This window comes from Lycorma delicatula, chromosome 7 (genome assembly GCF_047948215.1).
Source record: "Lycorma delicatula isolate Av1 chromosome 7, ASM4794821v1, whole genome shotgun sequence".
NCBI classification, from domain to species: Eukaryota; Metazoa; Arthropoda; class Insecta; order Hemiptera; family Fulgoridae; genus Lycorma; species Lycorma delicatula.
In genome coordinates this window covers 36,468,415-36,486,760 of record NC_134461.1, presented here as the reverse complement: position 1 = coordinate 36,486,760, position 18,346 = coordinate 36,468,415, and the positions used below count along the sequence as shown (strand labels likewise).

Below are 18,346 nucleotides of genomic sequence, written 5' to 3'. Positions count from 1 at the left end.
TGATCTGTATAATTTATAATATATATGAATGAAATATTTGTTTACTTCTTGCATGATATAAGTGTATTATATGAATATTAAGTAAAATTTAAGTTTAATAAAACGTTATTGTTTCATTGTACATCTGAATAATTATATATACTTTTAACGATATGTGTGAGCGTGCATGCATGTGTTGTGTAGTTAAATGATTATCAGTTTAGTTTGGTTTGAATATCAAAGAATTATCAATATCAGTAAAAAATGACTGCTATAATTTAATTAGAATTAGATTTGAAAAATTCAGTATTTCAAAAAATCTTCTCCAAGAAAAGTATAAATTATTTGATAAAAACTGCATTTTTTAAATGCAGTTTATGCAAATTATCCATTATTAAATAATTATAAAACAGAAAAAAATACATATATCTTCACTGGTCAGCTATCAATGGAAAAAAGTTTTGGTTAATAGCTTATCCACTATTGTTATGGTTCTAGTGGTTATCTGTTTTAAGAATTTTTAAATGGGTTTTAAAATTTACTTTATTTGGAATGTTTAATTTAATGTCAAAATTTTAAAATTCATTTAGAATTCAATACTAAAAATTAAATTAATGAAATTAATTTTTGTTTTATAATAATAACCTTTTTCATTTATTTTACATACCACAAATGTCTTTTAATTTAGTAAAACTATTTCCCAGCAAAGCTCTGAAGTTGACAAACACGAGGTTCCAATAATAACAGTAAATTCTTTGACAAATTTTTCTACTATAAATTTTAATAAATGTGACCGAACAACAAAAGATGGTAAAAGATACAACTTAAAAATTTCTTCATGGTGCATTAATGGAATTGCGTGTGCGTTGCAGGTAAGTAATTATGTGCTAATATTTGTCAATATTATTTCTAATATTTTATTAATCATTTTTTTCTATAGCTACACTTATCAATTACTTTGTAAACATAATTAAATTGATACCAGTCAATTCTTTTGTTGGAGGATCTTTTCCATTTTTATTTGTGTTATAGCATGATTGCTTAAAATACAGTAAACTAAATTTAACAAAGTAAATTATAAGTTTTAAGTAAACTGATACACTTTTATGTTAGAAATTATTTCTTATAAGTTCATTTCATTCATTTTAACAACTTTTATAACTTTTTCCCTTTCCTATACCCAACGTTGGTATCCGTTGGTGGGACCAACAGAAAAATATTACACTATGCAGGGGCATGTCCTTTAACTCAAATGGTCCTCCCCACCTACCAGCATAATGTCCGGCATGGCATGTCGGACCACCGGTTGGATATTCTGTTATTTGATTTACCTACTCCAGTAAGAACAGCCATTACAGACTGTCCCACCAGTATAGATCTAACTGTAACCGTCAAAAAATACTACTCAGGAAGACGCAAGGGATTCAATTTCCCCACTCTTCTTTGCCGCCACCTACCCAAGCAAGCCCGGACAGATGACAACTCCATGAGAGGCTAATCTTCACCCCCCACATCCACTCACATCATGCAGTTACAGGTACTCACAGTCGAACTCCGAAGCATCATGGGTTTTTGTCATCAGTATTCTTGAAGCAAGCTTCTCAACATCATCCCAGGCCCACCTACTGGACAACGTGTAGTCAGTCCATGGTCCTCTCCGGAGTAAGCCAAACTAATCCAAGCTCCTGTCTCACACCATCCCATCTAAACATTTATAGATGGTATGATCGGGTGACTGGTAACTTGCAATACCTGCAGGCAGAGGTAGCACGCTTTCCAAATCAACACAGGTATCCTTCGAACTCCCCATGACCTGTTAGTAGCTGGGAGAGGTAGACCCCCACCTCCCCGAAGCTACGTTTCACCCATGAATCAATATTATATATAATATGTCGAGTCCATTCCCCAGTAGGCAAGTCATTTCAGGTATCTTGTCAGTCTCTCAACAGTATATGCCTGGCTTCATCTTTAGACATTCCATTGTATACCCGAAATATCATTTCGGCTCTCTACAAAATTTGAGGAACATCTGCAATGACTTGAACCGCACTCCGAGAGACCGTACGATAAGCCGCAACAATACTAATGGCTGCTCGCCTACTAACAATACTAATGGATCGACGACAGCCTACTAATATTCTTTTTGTAATCCAGGCAAGTACAGCATAAAAAATAATGAACAAACCACTTGCAAAATAAGACGCCCTCGGTCCGCAGTGATTTCCCATAAGCTGACCCAACTTAACCACAGAAGTCTCAGCACGTTCAGTAATCTTTGCCACATGAATACTGAAGCGTCGGTTCTTATAAACCACACGCTGAGGTATTTAGCTCATCACGACGTGCAAATGGTGATCCCTCCAATTGTAACTCGTATTTCACGGATCCTCCTCCATCTCACAAGGGGAATCACCGTGGTCTTGTGAGGAGCCAACCTCAAGCCCCTTAAATATAGCCATTCACTCACCTGACAGACCGCAGAATTTGCCAGGTCCTTGACTTTAGCCTCAGTATAGCCGGCGACCAGGAGAGCCAGTTCGTCGGCATAAGCAACTAGCTCAACATCCCCATCAAAATTGAGGCATAACAACCCGTCAAAGGCAAGGATCCACAAAAATGAGCCCAAGACCGACCCCTGCGGAACCTCATCAAACATGTCAAAGGAGAATTCTCCATCTTCAGTCTGCGTTGACACCTTCCTCTCATGTAAGTAGGAATTAATGAGGCTCAGCAAATATCCACTTATACCATGAGTATGTAGTGAGTCGATAATTACCAGCTATGGAACACTACCAAAGGCATTCCTGATGTTAGGAGGACCAATAACGGCATTCTCCATCGATGCCGAGTGCCCCCAGACCGATCTTCCGCCCATTCAAAGACACACCAGATAGCATTCACGGTCGACCTCCCTATCACAAAGTCATACTGATTAGGGGATTAGGGGATAGGCCACCTGAATCTACAACCTTCTTCCAGAGTCTATCTACAATTAGCCACTCTAAGAGGTTACTAACAGTATTTAATAATGATGTAGGACGATAGGCAGTCCAACCATCTTCTGTTACGGCTTTCTTCGGCACCAGCACCAACAATTTTGTTGGTGCTGGTGCATCAACAATTGTTAAACGCATCAAGTACAACTCAAGGGTGCCTTGACACGAGCATCTTAATGATAGACCCTGGAACCAAATCCGGATTTTATCAGGATGAAGCTGTAAGGCTGCTCTGCGTAACTCTCAACAGTGAATTCCAAGTTGACATTTGTTTGCAATGTCATGGGACCACCAATATAAACGCCGCTTACCAGGACCGTCTGGCATTCCACCACGCAAGCACTCTTCACTTATGGCGTCTGATAAGCTCTCAGATGGGATTGTTTATTCCAGACCTTGCAACAACCCTGTCAACAACAACAGTCTGTACAGCAGACAGTTTTCATCATTGGGGTCGTACAATACATCCACTCCGTTCAGTCTGGAACTCAAAAATGATTGCTCTATGTTCATTTGCGATTTCCTCACAGAGAAGCTTCCAGTCTTGTATCCTAGAAGCAATCTGTTCAGATGTTGCTGTAAGATCAACAACCACCATCCCATGCCCCCTTCCAATGGAGGTAGGTGAGAGCCACTCGTGAACAACAAGACCAACTGCCGAGAACATAGCCACCAAAGTATATCTTGTAGGAGTAAAGATAATTCCACCAAGCATGAGGGACTGTGAATTAAAATCTCCGGTTAAGATAACCGAGTTCCTACCTCTTCAAATACAATCTTTTTAATCACTAACAAAGTCTATATACTAATACCTTTCAACACCTGATACCTGTCAACACTCGAGTTAGGAGAAATATAGCCTGAAATGAGCATACAATCAGTTAGGTCTACTGATACATAGTCATCACCTCTAGAGACTCAGGAAGTGGTATGGCATACCTGCCCAAAACATTCAGAATGGCAGCAGTCCCAGATTGGTCAACAATCCATCTTTCTCTTATTGGGCTCAGCAACAGCGAGGAAATGCATGCCATACTCAATCACAACTCGCAGGATAACAACCTTTATAACTGTTACTACAAAACCCTTCTTTTCCAAATTCAGTTTAACTGGAATCTTGTTTAACCAAAAACCCAATTCACATTTTTAATATAATATTAATTTATAATTTAAACTTATACAATGACACCGTGTACCAAATTATGTAATAAAATGTTTTTAAATAACTAACTTCAAAACGTTTTCAGTTGTCTTTTTAACAGTATTCTTAACATGTGTGTGTTTTATTAAAAAAATCCTCCAGTAATATCAGATGGCATCTACTGGAAAACACTAAACACAGTCTTTGGGGATGGTCACAAAGATGAATGAAAATATTATAAAGTAAGTTTTTTAAAAACTTTTTTATTATATAATGTGGTTCAATACATCATTAATAAAACTTTTAAAGGAAGTTTAAGTGGTGATTCTACAATAGGCATTTCTCTGATAATTTAAAGGGAAATCTTTTAAAAGAAAAATTATATGGTCTCTATTTACTCTAAAGGTATTTTTTGTTTATCATACTGAACCATGTTTGTACAGATAGCATATTAGCTTTGTACTAAAAACAGGATCTCTACCTTATGGTACAGATATTTACCACAATACAGAATAGTTTCTTTTGTGTAAAGACCACACAAAAAAAAAATTAAATACTTATTCATACATCAAAGAGAGCCACAACCCATGTTTGGTAATAATCTCTTTACAGCATTTCTCTAAATTTGTTTTTACTTCCTTGTACAAAGTAAAGGAAGAATTGTGATCGCAAAAAATTTCGGTTTTCAGATTTCAACAGAAATATCCATTTTGACTAGTTTTGGCATGATGTCTGTATGTATATATGTACATATGTGTCTCTCATAACACAAAAATGATTAGCCATAGGATGTTGCAATTAAGGATTTAGGACTGTTGTAACATCTAGTTGTGCACCTCTCCTGTTGATAGCAATCGACTGGAAAAAAAGTGTCCAAATAAGCCCAAAATCCAAAATATTTGGATTTTGGACTTTTTCTTAACTGCAGTAATAAAGTCCTAATTGAACGTTTTTCAATGATATTTCATAAATGGTACTTATTTTCATTGGTTCCAGAGTTGTAGCCAAATAAAATTTTAATTAATGAAATATTTGCATCTTACAAGGGGAAGGCACATCGGTTCTAATCCAACTTCTTTGTTTTTAATTTGTTTTTTTTTAATTTAAATATATTGATTTATTAATAATTATTAACCTCTGATTATAAAAAAAAAAAAACTTTACAATAAATAATAATTCAGTAATAACAATTAAAAAATAAAAAAAATATCAGAAGTTATTAATGAAATAAAATTTTACATACTTTTCATTTTAAAAAAATGTGTATATATTATTTAGTAGGCGTACAAGGAAGTCATGTGGTGTCCACATCAGATTTTTTTTTAGTTTTATCAAGATTCAAATTGCTTGTCTTTTGTATTTTTTAAATGAGCAAACTTTTTTTGCAGTCTTATTTTAAATAAAATAAAACCGGTTAGAATAGAACTTATTCTCTCCATCCATCTTGCCCTCATTAGTTTCCTTCAGATTAACATTTCTATTGCCTCAAGTCTTCTTTTTCTATCCCAGGAATCAACATCACATCCATGCATTAATAATACACATCACATAAATGTTTTATCAAACTTTTATCTTACCTCCAAGCTTAAACGATTGTTTATTAGTAAATTCTTTTGGTTTTGATATTATTTTTTATCTAGTACTATTCTTCAATTCTCTCTTCCATGTTTATTTTCATTAGTAATCACAATTTTCATTAGTCCTAATTAGCAAAAATTTTCAATCTGATTAGTATTTACATTCTCTTACTTCTTTCCTGTCACCACCCTATCACCCTGTCTTTGTTTTCTTCTTGTTAATATTCAATTTAAATTCTTCTAGCATTTTAGACAGTGTTTCTAGGATTTTGTTTATTTCTTTTTTAATCTACAATTATTACTATATCATAAGCAAATTGGATAGTATGAATATGTTAATGCCTCTGTTCTTTTCTCTCATTCTTGTGATTGCTTCTACTACGATTAAGTAAATCAGAAAAATGATAGAAGGCAATCTTGTCCTTCTCCTACTATGTTGTTTGTGCCTGTTGATTGTTTTCTTTTAAACTTTTCAAAGAACTGTCAATTCTTTCTGAGAAGTTGAAGGACCTTACATATTTTTGTCTGTACAATTCTCTGTAATCATGAATACTTTGTTTTTCCACATACAGTTCTTCAACATATTCCTACCATCTGCTACTTTGTCATTTTCAAAAGGTATTTTTACATTTTAATTCTTAATTGCATTTTTTCTAGTTCTTTGGTTGTAGTTGTAGGTCTATGGTTTTCATGGCTGTAATTTTCACTTCCCTTATTTTTCTTTAGTTGATGTAGTAATAATTTCTTTTATTTCTTCCCATCCTTCTTTTCATTTTTTCTTTATCAGAAGAAATCAAATATCAGTTTATCATTTAATTATTTCTTCTTTCAACTCTACTACTTCTTTTTCCTTCTGTTTTTCTGAGCATCATTTATTTAGAGTAATTCTTTGGTATTTCCTAATCCTAATGTTACATTTCACTCTCACAAAGGCATGACTGTGTCTATATTAAACCCAGCATGTGACTGACTAGACTTCATTTGATTCCTGCATCTATTCTTATATTTCTTGGTCCTTTCCATCTGTGTCATCTTATTTTAGGAACCTCAAAGCAAGTACCGGTAACTATCATTTCATGTTATTTGCAAAATTCAAGCAGTCTCTCTCCTCTAGCATTATCTTTCCTGAACCAGATTTTTGCATCTATTTTTCATTATTACTATCACTAAATGACATCAAAATCACACAATATAATTTTTTATAATAGATTTTATTTCACATGATTTAGTTTTCGTGCCAATTTTGTTTGTGATAATCATATAACTGCAAAACCACAGAAAAAAAGAGAAAAATATTTCATGGTTTTATAAAGGATTGAACCATACAGTTACTTATATTTTTTTACTTTACTATGGGCTTTTAATTGTTGCTGGAATTTGTATTTAAATATAATTCTGAGATTTTTCAACATATTAACCATTAAGCCATGGTTTCATTAATTTTCTAAAATTACAGAATAAACTTATTCAGATAAGAATCGGCTCATATTTTTTTTTAACTGAAATTACAGAGTGGAGCAGAAACAATTAGACAGTTTAAAACCTTGAAATGAATACTTTAAGTGCAAAGAAAATACTAACTAGGTGTTCTTTATATCATTGTAAAGAACAAGGACAAGCATTTAGTTTCATCTCACATTTTGAAGATAACATCACATAAGTGACCAACATTAGCGGAAAGGCACATCTTTGCACATCATCCATGACTTTCCTAGGCAATCCGTTGGAATTGCATGAATTTCTATATGGATAAGATCTTTCATTTTGTGTACATTGTGAGGTTGATTTGTGTAAACCTTCTCTTTTAATCGGCCACATAGGAAAATATTGCATGCTGATAAATTAAGTGAGCAGGGAGGCCATTCAATGTCTTCAAAATGAAAGATGATGTGTTAGGAAAACATTTCTCGGATGACTACCATTGAGTTTCGTACTGTGTGGGAGGTAGCACCATCAGGTTGGAACCATACCAGGTGTGTGTGGACATGATGCCGATGAAGCTCATTATGGAGAAACATTCACAACACCACATATCAATCTGATGTAACCGTAGCAGACTGACCATTGACATTCTCAAAAAAATATGGTCCAATCACATCAAATGTACTAACACAACAACCCACTGTAAGTTCTTATGCAATGTGCGTGGGTCTCTGCGGTCCAATATCTGAGTTCTACTTATTAATATATCTGTTTAGAAGAAATTGTATTTCATCAGACGCATGTGATCCTGAAATTACAGTGTTTCTTTGATTAGTTGCAGTAATTGCCTACAACAGTCACTCCAATGATTCAATCACATGGATAGAGTTGTTGCACTACTTGCATTTTATATGGATGGGACATTAAAGTAAGGTGTGTCCAACGGTTTTACAGGTTAAGGGTAAGGTGGTTGAATGGCTACGAGCGGAATGCTAAAATGCTTCTGCCACTCTGTACATTTTTCGGGGTTTGTAACATTCAAGGGTGGCCAGGCGGCTTCTTGATGACAATTAATGCATTAGATCTGAATTGTCTGACCCAATTCAATTTAATTGTTTAGTGCGTGGGAACCTTTCCATTCTTCTATTGTAAAAACGTCATAGAAAAACTCATGTTACAATTGAGGAAACTGTAATGTTTGCAGAACACTTCCACTGCAAAAGCATGATCATCTTCCAACCAATGCTGCATCATGACTTTATTTTTCATGCATGATGGCTTTAAACTGCTTTACTCAGCTGTAGTATGTTTCTCCCCACCTATTACAGAGATGTTGGAATAGTGTGACTTCTACATTGCCTAGTTGTTTTTGCTCCATCGAGTACTTCTGCTGATGAGCCTTGATTGGTGTACCTCCTTACTTGAGTAATATACACTATGACATTTTGATTGAAGTTGGTATTCTTTGTTTCAGCTACTGAGAAATTAGAAAAATATCTGAGTTTGTGATTGAAATTACACATGAATATTACTTACCATATTTGGCATGTTTTTAATCATTTTAGTTTGTGTACAGATTATATTACTGTAGTGTTTTAAATTTGTGATTTCTTGCATATAAGAAATTATTCTATGTTGTGGTAAACAATTTTAGCAAAAGTGAGTCTATTTTTAAGTATGAAGCTAATATGCTGCCTGTAAGATTATATATCTCAGTCAAATGTAAAGGCATTTGGTTTTAACATTTATTAATACAAAATTAAAAAATATAACTTATTTATTGCTTTTTGTAATTTTCCTGAAATTCTACACATTTTTAAATCCCTTCTTCATAAAGAGTTTGTGGACATGACATGAGCCAATTTTTCATGAACTCCTCTATTTTGTTGTTTCTCTAGAACTGATGTTGTCCCAGTACCTCCATCAATGGTTCAAAAACAAGAAAACACAGGAGGATAAACATAAACTGTATGAGGAGTGTTTTAAAGTTTTCCCAGTGAATTCCATCCAGTTTATCCTGAGTTCTAATGGCTATGTAAGATCTGGCATTGTCACGAAGGAGAATTATATCTTTGATTGGCTGATGGCGCCATTTGTTTTTAAAGGTGACTTTCATTTTGTCCAAAAATTGGCAATAGTATGCAGAATTAATAGTCCAATGTGCATGGGGAAAATTGACTAGCAATGTGACTTTCCAGAACTAAAAGATGGTTGTGAAAATTTTTTGTTTAATGGACATGTTTTCTCATCTATAGGCCAAGACTCTCCACTCTGTACTCGCCGATTTCAACTTGGGAGTGTAGAGATGGACCCATGTCTTATCATATCGACAGATATGATAAGACATGGGTCTTATCATATTTTTGCATCAAATAGACATATTTGATGCAAAAAACCTGACAACGAAGTTGTAATACTTTAATGGCATTGGTTGTTTTTCCTTATATAGTGGAAAAATAAAGACATATAAAAAAGTTACCTAAGATTTTTTGTGGTGGGGTTAAGAAGAGAAAAAAAAAGTAATTTTTAAACTGATCGGCTTCTCCCCATTCCCAACATTGCACCCCCAAAGTATTTTTTTTTGTGATCACTTACACTACATTGTCTAGAAAGATAGAAATTCAGTTTAAAAAATATGCTATAAATAAAATATAGAATTATTTCAATTTTTGGGGAACATGTAATCTTGAGGCAAAATTTAAAGATAAGTATTCACATAAGCACTGAGCTTAATATAAAGTGTGGTTATATTTGCAAAATTTTGATAAAACTGACCCCAAAAAACTACCTACCTTACCCCCTGGAGATGGTGACCCCAAAATTTTACTATCAAAATGCCCCATATATATGAATATATACATATACATCAATTTTGATAAAGTTTTGTTTAACAAAACTTCATAAAAATTGGTTTATCCAATCAAAAGTTATTAAGCTTCAAATATATGTACATGTGTTGGCAGGTACCAACACACATGCATATATATGTATGTATATACAAACATTACCCCCCACTTGTTTTTTGGAGTTCCTGGCTCACAAAATACCGTACTTCATTTTTTGACCGATTACCATGCTTTCCTACTTGCAGCTCACCTCTAGAGCTATAATGCCAGTAAATTAAAAATTATTTCTTCTCATGAAAATTGATGCTGGACCTTTTGCCAAATTTCCTGTTGGGTGTGTTTTTGATTTGGATTAAAAGCCTTGGAACCTAGTTTTCACCTTGGGTTGCAGAATCCAGGGTGCTTTGTGATAATAGAATTGGACTCTTCCATGACTAATACTTACTTTCTAAACAATTTCATCTTTCATAAGTAGCCAATCATCTTCAATGAGGTCTCAGATCAATCAAATATTGTCATCCACCACACTTTACCTTAAACACTTATTGTGATTTTTATTTTCTACAGCTTCAACAGCTCCTTTAAATTTGCTGGTACAGTCATAGACTTTGGCACATGACATGTCATGTACCTTGAGCTTGTGCATAATCTATTCAAATGGTTTGAGGATTTGATGCCCTTATTCGTGAGAGACAATACATTGTACAGCCGAGTATGGTATCTTTTGCTCTGACATGACCAAAGAGATGCAATGCAACTGGAACATCCATCCCCTCCCCACATTTCCACCATCAATATAAACCAAAAAATAGTTTGAATATTTGACTAAACCTTGTGTATATATATATATATATATATATATATATATATATATATATATAATGAAAATTAATAATTTATTATCAGAATAAAAGTGAATAATCTTTTTGACGAATAGTTCATTAAATTTCAAACACAGTAAATAATAATTACATTATTACTGGCTAATGCTCGCTAATCTTAAAAAGTATTAGGTAAGTGATTTTGTTATTTATGACAGTTCTGTTACAGAATTTAAAAATAATCATAAAAACAGATTTTAAATGAATCAAGATTTGTATTTTTAACATGTAAATGTTTTTCAGCTATTCTTGACTAGCATTTATTAGTAATGAGTGGGATAGGTTCTACATTTGTTACTCATATGTTTACAAATAAACTATAACCATTATTTCACTTTTTTGACTTTTGTTTTAATAAATTTTTATTGTATGATTTATATTATTTTTAAACCTTATAAGTTTTATTATTTTAGAGTTATTTTACCTTTTTATTAAAGAAAATTCCGGGCGATGATAACACACAGGCATTTTTCGCCCCCAAAAGAAAAAATAACCATATGAAAATTTTACTTCCAAAACAATGTAAATTAAAGCCAAAGGTTTTTTTATACCAATTTGATAATGAATAAAGATCCAAGTACTTTGTTTTGCAAATTGAAAATTTCTGTAACCGCAGATACTTTTTTTTTTGACATTATCATAAGAGAATGGATGGATAAAGGAGGTAATAAATTTTGATGGCTGATAATACCCTCCAAACTCTTCTATTATAACTGAATATTTTTAATGAATACTTAAAATAAAAGGAAGTATTTTATTTAAGATTTGAATGAAAGGCCAAACATCAATTTTTGTATGCACAAGGAAATTATTTAAAACTTAAGTTGTTTATCATAAAAAATAATTCTGTCAAAACTTATTTACTTGGCAAAGGTACTAGCTGACCATACAGCATTAACAAGACATATACTCTTTTACTAAGTACATCTATTCTGTTATATTTTTACCAATTAAACAATTATGAGGTACTCAGTAACAATGATGCATAAATGTATTGTTTGACTTTGATTATTTCTTGGCTCATTTACAAAAACTTTATTTCTGTGAACAAGAAATCCTCTCTCTTGACAACAGTCAGCTTATCACTTTCCTCAAAAGGAGTATTTTGGACCTGTCATTCTATAAGATGTTGAATAGAGGAACTGGAAATTGCATTTAAAATTGAAATACAAATAAAATATAGTGTACAAATTATCTTTTCCTTTAACATAGCTAGATTGGTACTGATAAGCAAAAACTTCCTTTTACCATTTTTTATCTGAGTTAATATTTTAGATTTTGATTTTGTAAAATTTAGAGCAGTATGAAATTTATTTGATAATTATTTTTTTAGAGAAGTTTTAAAGGTTTTTTAAAACATGAAAATCCTGATATATTTGGTATACAGCAGATGAGATGTAAACCGTTTAGAATACCGCGTGAGTTAAACAAAATTTATGGATACTACACGTTCTTCTTATCTGGTATGTATTGTTTATTAAAATTAGGTTTTTTCTTTCCAAAGGATTCATGTAATATTACTGTAAAAAATTTTATTATAACTTTCACAGTTATACAGAGTGATTTACCATGTTATGCAGATACTTTGACAGCTGATTCTACAATTAAAAAAATTAAAATAAACAAAAAATTCAAGTACATATAGGTTCGGAAAATATTCGTTAACTAGTTAGTGATGGCAAAATATTTCGCCCAGATTTCATCTTCTCCAGTTAAATGAAGTCATACAGAAATTCTTGGGAAGCGAAAATGTAAGCTAATCTGATGGTTTCATATGGAATTTGATCTGGCAAATTGAAAAAAAATGAGTCCGAGAACTGTAACTTCTGCAGTTTTTCAGAAAATCGGCGAAAAACGCAAAAAACGGGACTCGGCAAACGCACCTTTTTACGACTGACTTGTAATATCATTGTTAAATTGACAATAAACAGATAAAAGTCATTAATAAAACTTGTAGGAAATTTAATTCTAAACAGAATAATGTAAATAAAGTAAACATAAAGCGAGCGAATAACAGTTAAATAGACTGGACTTTTATTTAGAGCAATACAAAGCTAAATTTAACTGGAAAATGATTTTTAACGTTAAAATATACAATAGATTTTCGAAAATGTTTCCATTTACTTCAGTGCACTTTGCTGCACGTTTGCGGTTTGCTCGTGTTGCTGTTTTTAGTTCATCGGGGCTGTTTTTTAACAGCGCAAAAGCATCAGTAATACGGACAAGTAACATAGTCTTCTCGCGTATTTACTTTCAATTCATAAACATTACACTTTATCCAACCCTATACACCAAAATCCGGCGTAATATCTGGTGATCTGGGTGGCCAGGATTGTTAACCGCCTCAACCGATCCATTCATCTGGAAATTGCTGATTTAAGTAGGCGGAAACAATAAGTGAGAAATGTGGAGACGCGCCGTCGTGCTGGAAGTACATCGGGCGTCGTGTTGCAAGAACTTCTTCAAGTAATTGCTATAATAGTTCTTCAAAAAGCTGTAAGTACGCCTCACCTGTTAAGCTCCCTTGAAAGATAAACGGTCCAATCAACTGATTATGAATAATCCCATACCTTTTTGCCACATTAATGGCAAATCGCTGCTGAAAGTTACGTTCCGCCGTTGCATAAGGGTGCATTTTTTCCCATGAATGTTGGTTTCTCATGTTGTTGTTTATGCTATCACGAGTGAACTGTGACTCATCGATAATTACTTACTTGAAAATTTGTCGATATATTTAAGCAATTGCAGAACGGCAAGCGAAGGGCAGGGTCTCCTGCATGTAGATGTTGTACTTTTTATTTATGAAACGGATAAAGGTTGTTATTCTTAAGTGTCTTCCAGACTTTATTATGTGAAACTCTCAACCAGTTGGAAAGACGTCTTAAAGGACGTCACTGGGACTACGTTGAACACAAACAATAATGCTTTCATCGACATTAACATCATGCTGGAGAAGACGGTCATAAGGGATAGGATTACTACTAGGAAGAGATCCTGTTTCCCGTAACATACAAAATACCGCACTAATAGTTCTTGGATTTGGAATCCTGAAATTAGGATAACGTTTTTGACATTATTCAACAGCGGCCGTAAACACTGCCTTCAAACACGTCATAAATAAACACCACATCGGCATATTCCTCATTCAAAAATAAGTATGGCGTTATTACTTCAATAACCAACCAGAATCAAAATGGTTATGCAGTACAGCATCTTCTTGTACTACCAGAAAATTGTACTAATGAATTGAAAATCGACTGTAAGTTTACAAAACAACACAATTACAATTCAGAAAAACTTAATTGTTAGACAGCTGTTATTGTATTGCCAACTTAAGAAATAAAATTTTCTTCAAAAATAATTATTCCTTATTTTAATTTGATTTAAACAAAATCATAGTTTTTTAATAGAACTTAAATACACCGTTACGATCGTTGATTCAGTACTATCCGTATAAAATCATTTATTTTGAAACTTCCTTTATTAATTTTGAATATCAGAAATTTCGTTTTTTTTTTTTACTATTTTTCCCGTTTTGAAAAATAAATCGGTTATTGATAAAAATCATTTTTCACTTAAATTTAGCTTTGTATTGCACTAAAATAAAATTCCATTTATTTAAATGTTATTAGATCTATTCTGTTTAGAATGAAATTTCCTACAGGTTTTTTTTAAAGAGTTTTATCTCTTTATTGACAATTTAACAAAGTTATTACAAATCAATCGTAAAAAAGTGCGTTTTTCTTCTCCCGTTTTTTGCGTGTTTTTCTAAAAAAAAAACTACAGAAGTTACAGTTCTCGGACTCATATTTTTTTAAATTTTTCAATTCTAATTTCATATGAAACCATCAAATTAGCTTACATTTTTGCTTCCCATGAATTTCTGTACGGCTTCATTTCACAGGAGGAGATGAAATCTGGGCGAAATATTTTGCCAGCCGTAACTCGTTAACGAAGCGTTTCCAGACCTATGTTTACATGTACTTTTTTATTTTTACATGTAGAATGACCTGCCAAAGTATCTGCATAACATGGTAAATCACTCTGTATGTGGATCTATGCCTCCAATTCATTACATTGTGTGTGTGTGTGTGTGTGTGTGGGGGGGGGGGGTTATTTGCATGTACAAGCACACACATGATAGATTGCTAAGTAATAAACTAATTTGAACTGGATTTGGAATGATTTCACCAATTATTTGTCTATTTCTTAAACTGCTATTAATGACGAAATTTTTAATAATCATAATTTGTTTGTGTGATCCGTCTCTTGCAATTAGCTTTAAACTAAATTTTTAAGGAAAATCTCTTGAAGTGGATGTTTTGAGAGATTATTTTCCTTTAATTTTCATTTGCTTTCTTTACTGCATCTTCTAAATTGACGAATGATGGACAAAATATGCATGAATAAATCATTCCTAAAAAAATGTTTTTTAGAATTTATTTTTGGTGAATCTAATTAAATGTTTATATTTTTGACTATGTTTTTTCCAAGACAGTTGGCAATGATAATAATTTTAAAGTACAAATTCTTGTTACAACAAATAAAATCAAATTTATAGTAAAATATTTCTAATTATTTCCTTCAAAACATTTCAGTTATGCTTGCTATCATCTTGAATGCTAATGCTACTGTTCTCACTCTGGTATCAGCTGATGTTGCTGGTGAATTTCTTAAATTGAGCAGACATAAGAATGTGGTCAAAATTGTGTTGGGATTTAATTTCTGTCCATTTATTTAGTACATTATTGTTGTATGTTTATGTATTTTGTAATATTCAAGTGTATTAAAATGTGGTCCTTTTTGCATATATATATATATATATATAGAATATCAAAGTTGTCAGAATTGGTGGACTGTACACCTCAGACTGACCAAACTCACAAAAACTACTTGGTTTTTGTGTAATTATATTTCACAACTACTCAACGCACTGTCACCTGGAGACAACATAAACTTACCACTAGAACAGATGTAACAGCACACTTAGTAACAAATGTCTAACCAAAATAAATAAAACAAAAAATTATCACATTATCATAAACAGAGTAGGGCTTTTAATCTGTCTGAGATTCTATAACACCTGGTTTGAAAGCTGTTTAATTTAGTTTATATGTAGATGTTTTGTATATTAAAGTTTACATTTACTCATTTTTCATTGGTTAAAGTTAATGATTGAAATAATTTTTTATTAACAATATTTTATTTATTTTATTTTATAATTTAAAAAAATAAGTAAACTAAAACTAATATAATTAGTTTTTATTGACATTATTTTGTTTAAATTATCCTAAAATTGAACAGATATGAAACATTAGAGCATAGCCTAGTAAAATAAAGTTTTATTAAAGCATATTAATGAATTCTCCATCCTTACAACTTAAGAGATTGTGTTCGGAATTACCTTTCTCAGCATATTTTTACATATTGTATCATGTTACAAAATACCTTCCTGAGTTATTGTTTGGAATTTTTCTTTGTGAGGTTCTGGTAACCTTGTATTAAGTAGTGTCCTTTAACACCTTGACATCATGAATTGTTTTTACCCAAAGGTAAAATTTACAAGTAAATCTGGGGATTGGGCCCAGAAATTATTCTCCATGCCATTAATTTTTAATAGCATTCCTTCTGTAAAAATACATGTACACAGGCTAGAAGTTGTGTCAGTGTATGACAAATGGTATCTTGCTGAAAGTAATTGTGCATGGGTTAACAGGGATAAGTAGGGCTGTAAATTCATTACCTAGGTACAGATCAGTATTCACAAAGTTTTCAAAGAATATTAAAACTGTGATTCACATTCCTGATACTGCATGTCAAACTTAAGGTCATAAAGAGGATTCACTTGAAGTCCTAGGGTATTTTCTGTAGACCAGTCATGTAGTTTACAAATTTACATATCCCATTCAATAAAACCATGCCTAATTCAAAAATTAAAAGAGAAAAGGATCTAATACTTCTTGTTCAGTGCTACCCATAGACAATTCACAGAATGTTTTACAGTCAATCTTATAATCCTTAATTTTCTGAACCAAAGAACATGATAAGACTTTATTTGTGAAGAACTCATTGAAAAGACTTTTGAGAGATACCTGTCCGTTGTGATAAAGATTTTCCTACTTATTGTGACTGTGTTCAATTTGAAAGGAAATGTGCCAATGACCTCTGAGGGTTAGAAAAGTACAAATTGTTAGTTCTTTAAATTTTTAACACAATCCATTCAACATTTTTGGCTAAATTTTGTATTGCAGACTTTAGCGGTGGATCTGAAATAGAATTTTTCCTTTATTTTCCCTTGAGCTAATTGACATGATTTAGTGATAAGATTAAGTCCAACTAAAGCCGTATATTCAACCGATATTCGGTTGAATATAGCACATTTTATTCAAAGATAAGTGGTAAAAATTAGCCGATGAAAAACACCACCATCATCAAATAGATGTGATGAACAGTAGACTTATTGTACGTTTATAATGATACACAAGTAAGAACTGGCTGTCATTAATAATTATTATTAATTAGTGGAGAATTGCTTTTGATGTTGATGACTCATGATGGACTACAACATTTCACTATCAATAGCAATGATATTTTATCAATGCAGTACCAATACAATTTTAAATTTTAGACTCTATTAGCCCATGTATCTAGAAAACGATTTTAATTAGTTACATTATGCAATTTTATGTAATGTAACTAGTTACATTACATAATAGTAATATTTTTATGTAATTAATTACAATTTTTACATCAAAAATTAATTTAAATGTCAGGAAAAGATTTTTGAAAGTATATGTTTGGAGTGTCGCTTTATATGGAAGTGAAACTTGGACAATCGGAGTATCTGAGAAGAAAAGATTAGAAGCTTTTGAAATGTGGTGCTATAGGAGAATGTTAAAAATCAGATGGGTGGATAAAGTGACAAATGAAGAGGTATTGCGGCAAATAGATGAAGAAAGAAGCATTTGAAAAAATATAGTTAAAAGAAGAGACAGACTTATAGGCCACATACTAAGGCATCCTGGAATAGTCGCTTTAATATTGGAAGGACAGGTAGAAGGAAAAAATTGTGTAGGCAGGCCACGTTTGGAATATGTAAAACAAATTGTTAGGGATGTAGGATGTAGAGGGTATACTGAAATGAAACGACTAGCACTAGATAGGGAATCTTGAAGAGCTGCATCAAACCAGTCAAATGACTGAAGACAAAAAAAAAAAAAAAAAACATTATGCTAAGACAAGTAACCACCAAACCAGCACTTCTCAGGCCGGTTTTAAATGGACCCCTCTTTATAAACAAATATTCAAAGAAAGTAACTTACAGATTTAAAAAAAAGGTTTTGGATACAATGTAGCCTTCAGAACAACAAACACAATTACCACAACCACAATGCCTCTAGAATCTGTAAACTGAACTGTTATAATTACATTACACAGCATTCTATACTGGTCAAACGGGATGCAGTTCAAACAAAAATACAATGAACACTTTAAAGCCCTACAT

At 32.4% G+C, this 18,346-nt stretch overlaps 1 protein-coding gene across 1 annotated transcript in view; it reads left to right on the top strand.

The window, feature by feature from the left end:
• The window catches only part of LOC142328276 (exodeoxyribonuclease-like), a 37,742-nt gene that overhangs the window by 2,965 nt on the left and 16,431 nt on the right, over positions 1 to 18,346 (top strand). Inside the window, exons 2-3 of the mRNA XM_075371979.1 lie at positions 684 to 851; positions 12,176 to 12,305. Coding sequence (XP_075228094.1) covers positions 684 to 851; positions 12,176 to 12,305 — 298 coding nt within the window. The remainder of the gene's footprint in view (positions 1 to 683; positions 852 to 12,175; positions 12,306 to 18,346) is intronic.